We start from the raw sequence: 6,458 nt of genomic DNA, 5'->3' as shown, positions 1-6,458 counted from the left end.
ACACACTCAATCACTCACAGACACAAACACACACACACAGACAGACACACAAACACACACAAAAACACACACACACACATTAAAAAGACGGTACATCAGAAGATATCTGGGAAAAATTGATATATTTTAGAGAATATAATGGATAAACTTTACAGATAATGTAATAATAATGTAATGTAAAACGATTAAATCATCTACAAAAGCTCTTATTTGCTGAGAATAATCAATGTGTGTGCATTAAAAGGCAAAATACAATTAAAATGAACTTGACTTTTTTTGTTAAAATGACCATTTTGTTGAATTACCATTGTGTATGAAATGTGCTATATAAATAAACTTGCTTGCCTTAAACTATTACTTTAAAGCAAGACATTACAGGTGAATAGGGAAAAAAAAAAATCGAATTTATGCATATTTTCATTAGACAATATCTAATTAAATATGCATGAATTTACATACATTAAATTATAAGACTAAATCAGAAAATACACACACAAAAAGCATAAATACAAAAGAGTAAAAAAAAAAAATAGCATAAATAAACAGTTCAGATGCAAAAAATGCAGTCTGAAATTTTCTTCTAAAATTAGCATTTTTATCAGGCTCCTATATTTATGTTCAACTGTTTCACTTTAATTGCATAGAAAAGGACCTATACATTGCCATTAGAGTTAAATTACTGAACCTAAATATAGCAGCCTGATAAAAATGCTCATTTTAGACGAAAATTTCAGCTGGCACTTAAGAGGCTTTTGCATCTGAACTCTTCAAACATAGAGTAAATTGTAAATATTAGAGTTGTTACTAGCCGGGTTTCCATCTAAAGTTACGAATTTAAATTGTGCGCAAAATTGGAATATCGCATAAAACATTTGCGAATAAGCACCGTTTCCATCCAACGAGTCAAAGACAACAAAATTGTCACTTCCTGATAAACTGGCACTAAATATCACTAAGAAAAGTAGAAGAAGCCACTGAATATAATAATTTTTATATATAATAAATAACTTTCACCTCAGAGCGAGCAGACGGAACAATAATTAAATAATAATTAAAAAATTTTAATAATGAATTACAGCTAAATAGAAATCTAATGATCTAATTAAATATCCACTAATGTGCATACATTTCAAGAAGATTGTGGACATTGGATAAAGCTAGATTTCAAACTCTTGTTTGATTTTGTCGTCATATTAGAGTTAAAGGTTTTCCCCAGAGGGGATTTTAAATTTCTCTTTTTAATCACTTCATAAATCACAAAATATACTGTCAACAAACAGAAAAAAAAACATAGGAATAAAATGTTATGCATTTATCAAACGAATGCTATATGAACAAACCCCTCAGTAAAAACCTTCAGAATATAGATAGGAATAAAACAGTAAGTTTGGTGTATGTAAGTGGAAAATCTAACTTTTTAGGATATGTATTGCAAATGAAATCTACAGACACAAAATAGATAAAGTGCAATAAAACAAACAACTAAAAGTCTATTTTGCATGCTGCCCTTCCACTAGTCTGAAGACATGTTATGAAAACCTAAATAGCCTATAATCTAAAAAAAAACAATGCAACATCAAATATCTGAGACTAGCGCCATCTAGTGGCCAAAAACACTACAAGTCAGGAACGGGAGAAAAACAGCCAGCAGATCTGATTTGGCTGAGAGACTGTATAAAGTACAGAGCGGTGAGTGAATGAACTGTAAAGCGTGAGCTTTATTTCCCACCTTCCTCCGGTGTGTCCGCGGTTCGGCTGATCTCAGGCTCCTTTAAGCACTTCATGGAGTTGTGGGAAAAGGTACCACCCCACTCCTGACTGATCTCTAAGATAGGACTATGACCATAAAACACAGAAAAGCAAAATTACGAGAGAGATATTAACTCATCGTGAATGGTCCTTTAAAGGCACTTGCAACACTAAAGTCATGGGTTTGATGCACATGGAATGCATGAAGTGATATAAATGTTTACTCTGAATGCAATGTAAGCCGATAAAAGACAAAAGCATCTGCCTATTAATGCACAAATGTAAAATAGCATCTTCTTAGCTTCATTCACTTCTGAATTTATAATACCATTTAAATTAAAATAATAATTTTATTAAAGGAAATGAAATATAAACTTGAGTGTACCATAATCCAAGTCCATTCCCATGAGTTTCTCTTGGAAATTAGTTACATAACAGACAATAAATGCAGGTGCATACTATATTGGGGTAAATATTACAAAACCTGTAAAGAACATGTTAATGTTAATATTTATGTTAATGTTACAGTTGAATGTTAATATTTCACCGCAAAGTAAATAAATAAAATAAATGCATAAAATTAAATTTTTAAAAAGGGGAAAAAAAGGAAATGAGGTCTAATTTATGTTTTTGCATTTAAAAAAGCAAGATGCAACGATTTGGAAATTTAAAAAAAATAATAAATAAATAAAAACTTTTTTTTTTTTTTACTTTAACGCCATGTCATGCGCAAGTTGGTGTTTCACAAAGAAACGTGCAGCATTTTGTCCAAGCAATAATAAAAAGGACACATTTAATTTATAATTTGTATTAAATCTCATTTTGTTTAAAAAAAAATTGTGAATTGAATCGTGAAATCAAAATCGTGAATCAAATCGTGAGTTGAGCGAATCGTTACATCCCTAACTAAAAGTAAATAAAAATACATAAGCAACTACTAAATTTCATTAATTAATTGAAGAAAATTAGTCCTGTTTTATGTTTTTGCATGTAAAAAAAGTGGAATAACATGACATTTTAATGCCAATTAAGAACATTTCCAGGCAGTTTAAGGACAGTAAATGAACATGAGTCAGACTTAAGTACCTGAGCTTTTTCTCCTCAGCGCTCGCGTTAGAGTTCGGTGCTTTAGTGGACTCTGGGGCCGTTCGGCTCAGATTCTCCGTCAGTCCCGATTCGGACGCTTTTGTCCTCTCGACTCCTGCAAACGGACTGGAGGCGAGCTGAGCGGCGCGGGCGAATTCACACGTGTCCTCTGGACTCCGGCACAGAGTCTTATTCCGGTGGCTGTTGATGATGGCTTCCTCAGAGCGAGAGATGGACGCGTCCTGCTAACAAACGAACGCATGATTACTGCCACGGACCAGAAAATCTGGGACATTCATTACAAACACTGAATGAGCTCTGATCTCACTTTGTCAGTGACGAACTCTGCTTTTGACTTCGGCCCTTTCAGACTCAAGGTGGGCAGCTTCAGAGAATTACGGTTCGCTGAAGACGATCTTAAAGTCAAACAAGAAATTAAACACAGGCAGTGTAAATTAAACTGAAACATGGACTGAAAGAAAGAAAGAAAGGTGAACGAACAGAAGACAAAAAAAAAAGAAAGAACAAACAAACAAATGAAAGAATGAGAACGAAAAGAAAGAGAGAAAGAGAAAGAGAAAAAAAAACGAGGATGAATAAAATAGAGAACAAACAAATGAAAGAAAGATAATAAAAGTAGTGAGAGAAAAGAAAATGAAAAAAGAAAGAATTAAAGGAAAGAAAAGAAATAAAAAGAGAGATCGTGAAATCAAAATCGTGAATCAAATCGTGAGTTGAGCGAATCGTTACATCCCTAACTAAAAGTAAATAAAAATACATAAGCAACTACTAAATTTCATTAATTAATTGAAGAAAATTAGTCCTGTTTTATGTTTTTGCATGTAAAAAAAGTGGAATAACATGACATTTTAATGCCAATTAAGAACATTTCCAGGCAGTTTAAGGACAGTAAATGAACATGAGTCAGACTTAAGTACCTGAGCTTTTTCTCCTCAGCGCTCGCGTTAGAGTTCGGTGCTTTAGTGGACTCTGGGGCCGTTCGGCTCAGATTCTCCGTCAGTCCCGATTCGGACGCTTTTGTCCTCTCGACTCCTGCAAACGGACTGGAGGCGAGCTGAGCGGCGCGGGCGAATTCACACGTGTCCTCTGGACTCCGGCACAGAGTCTTATTCCGGTGGCTGTTGATGATGGCTTCCTCAGAGCGAGAGATGGACGCGTCCTGCTAACAAACGAACGCATGATTACTGCCACGGACCAGAAAATCTGGGACATTCATTACAAACACTGAATGAGCTCTGATCTCACTTTGTCAGTGACGAACTCTGCTTTTGACTTCGGCCCTTTCAGACTCAAGGTGGGCAGCTAGAAAGAATTACGGTTCGCTGAAGACGATCTTAAAGTCAAACAAGAAATTAAACACAGGCAGTGTTAATTAAACTGAAACATGGACTGAGAGAGAGAAAGAAAGAAAGAAAGAAAGAAAGAAAGAAAGAAAGAAAAAGAAAGAAAGAAAAACGAGAATGAATAAAATAGAGAACAAACAAACGAAAGAAAGATAATAAAAGGAGTGAGAGAAAAGAAAATGAAAAAAAGAATTAAAGGAAAGAAAATGAATAAAAAGAGAAAGAGAATAAACGAAAGAAAGAAAAAACGAATGAAAAAAGGAAATAAAAAGAAAGAATGATGAATGAGCAAAAGAGAAAGTACAAAAAGTACTTTAAAAAGTAAAGGGAGAGTGAGAAAGAAAGAAAGAAAGAAAGAAAGAAAGAAAGAAAGAAGAATGCACAAAAGAGAAAGTACAAAAAGAGGGAGAGAAAGAAAGAAAGAAACAGAAACAAAGAACGAAAGAAAGAACAAACAAATGAAAGAATGAGAACAAAAAGAAAATCGAGAATGAATAAAATAGAGAACAAACAAACGAAAGAAAGATAATAAAAGGAGTGAGAGAAAAGAAAATGAAAAAAGAAAGAATTAAAGGAAAGAAAAGAAATAAAAAGAGAACGAACAAAAGAAAAATAAATGAAAAAAGGAAAGAAAGAGAAAGAATAAGCAAAAGAGAAAGTACAAAAAGAGGGAGAGAAAGAGAAAGAAAAAAAACGAGAATGAATAAAATAGAGAACAAACAAACGAAAGAAAGATAATAAAAGGAGAGAAAAGAAAACGAAAAAAGAAAGAATTAAAGGAAAGAAATAAAAACAGAGAGAACGAACGAAAGAAAAACTAATGCAAAAAGGAAAAGAAAAAGAAAGAATAAAGAATGAGCAAAAGAGAAAGTAAAAAAAGAGGGAGAGAAAGAAACAGAAAGAAAGAAAGAAAGAACAAATAAAAGTAGGAAAGAATGGAAGAGAATGAACGAAAGAAAAATAACAAAGAAAGAAAGAAAGAAAGAAAGAAAGAAAGAAAGAAAGAAAGAAAGAAAGAAAGAAAGAAAGAAAGAAAGAAAGAAAGAAAGAAAGAAAGAAAGAAAGAAAGAAAGAAAGAAAGAAAGAAAGAAAGAAAGAAAATAAAAGCAGGAAAGAATGGAAGAGAATGAACGAAAGAAAAAGAACAAAAAGAGGAAAGGAAGTAACAAAAAGCAAGACTGAAAGAAGGAAAGAAAGAAAAAGAATGAAAGCAAGAAAGAGAACAAAAGAAGGAAAAAAGAACAAAACAGAATGGACGAAAGAAAAAACAAGGAAAGGAGGAAAAAGAACAACAGAAAAGAAAAAGAAATGAAAGAACAAGCAAACCTAACAAAAGAAAAGCAATCGAGTGTTTGTTACGTTTTATTTGTCAGTGTATTCTCATCAAAAACAGTGAAAGGTTTTGCCGTTTTCTGCAGTTTAGCATCGCTTCCACCTGAAACACACAATCATCACAAACAATCACATGCATGTGCTTTGATTTCACCATAAAAACAAAGGCTAAACTATTCACTTCATGCAATATTAGTGGCTTCACTCAGATCACTTTTTACTCGGGATGCACGATATTATCGGAACGATATCGGAATCGGCCGATAATGGCTTAAAATGTAAACATCGGTCCGATATGTACAATTATGCCGATATGACAAATAAATCATATGCTCAGGGTGAGTTAGCCATGAGATCAAGTCAGCATTGTGGTTATTCTTGAAGCAAATTTTTGCCTGAATGTTGATTAGATTCACTGTTTTTGATCGCTGCATTTAAACTGAGAATGCATGAACAGAACGACGCGTCTGGTGCGCAATAGATTCAACAGTCACTACTCAGGGTCCTAATGCCTGTCAGGTAAGGAGTTTTAATTCCCTAGGGGGCACTGTTGGCCTATTTGTATTAAAATGAAAGTAAAATACACAAATAACATCAAGATTGTATTTCTGATTAAATAAAGCAGTAACTGATTTCGTGAAATCACAAGTATGTTTTGATTTAAAGGTCAGAAGATATAGCTTACGTGAATAAGAAACTGGGCTTTATGCATTTGCCCACTGTCATATTCATATCATTTTCACAGTGTGTTGTATGTAAAATGAGTGTTATCTTGGCTTTATTTGAAAAAAAAATAAAAAATATTATTCCCAATCCTTTTTAATTATATTTTTATTAAATATTTATTTGTGGAAAATACTTTGTCATCTAATGTATAAGTATGTTTATTTTACAAATGTATTTTTTCATCCATTTTCAAATTATAAA

At 33.0% G+C, this 6,458-nt stretch overlaps 1 protein-coding gene across 1 annotated transcript in view; it reads right to left on the bottom strand.

Moving 5' to 3' along the window:
- Nucleotides 1-6,458, bottom strand: part of LOC107738891 (mitotic checkpoint serine/threonine-protein kinase BUB1 beta-like) — an 18,709-nt gene that overhangs the window by 4,597 nt on the left and 7,654 nt on the right. Inside the window, exons 5-8 of the mRNA XM_016550795.1 lie at nucleotides 5,559-5,634; nucleotides 3,164-3,251; nucleotides 2,836-3,077; nucleotides 1,730-1,836 (exon numbers count right to left, since the gene is read on the bottom strand). Of these exons, the coding sequence (XP_016406281.1) occupies nucleotides 1,730-1,836; nucleotides 2,836-3,077; nucleotides 3,164-3,251; nucleotides 5,559-5,634 (513 nt within the window). The remainder of the gene's footprint in view (nucleotides 1-1,729; nucleotides 1,837-2,835; nucleotides 3,078-3,163; nucleotides 3,252-5,558; nucleotides 5,635-6,458) is intronic.

Source organism: Sinocyclocheilus rhinocerous, unplaced genomic scaffold, assembly GCF_001515625.1.
Source record: "Sinocyclocheilus rhinocerous isolate Xijiao unplaced genomic scaffold, SAMN03320098_v1.1 scaffold2420, whole genome shotgun sequence".
Lineage (NCBI taxonomy): Eukaryota > Metazoa > Chordata > Actinopteri > Cypriniformes > Cyprinidae > Sinocyclocheilus > Sinocyclocheilus rhinocerous.
Note: the sequence above shows the minus strand (reverse complement) of the source record. Positions and strands in the feature narration are given on the sequence as shown.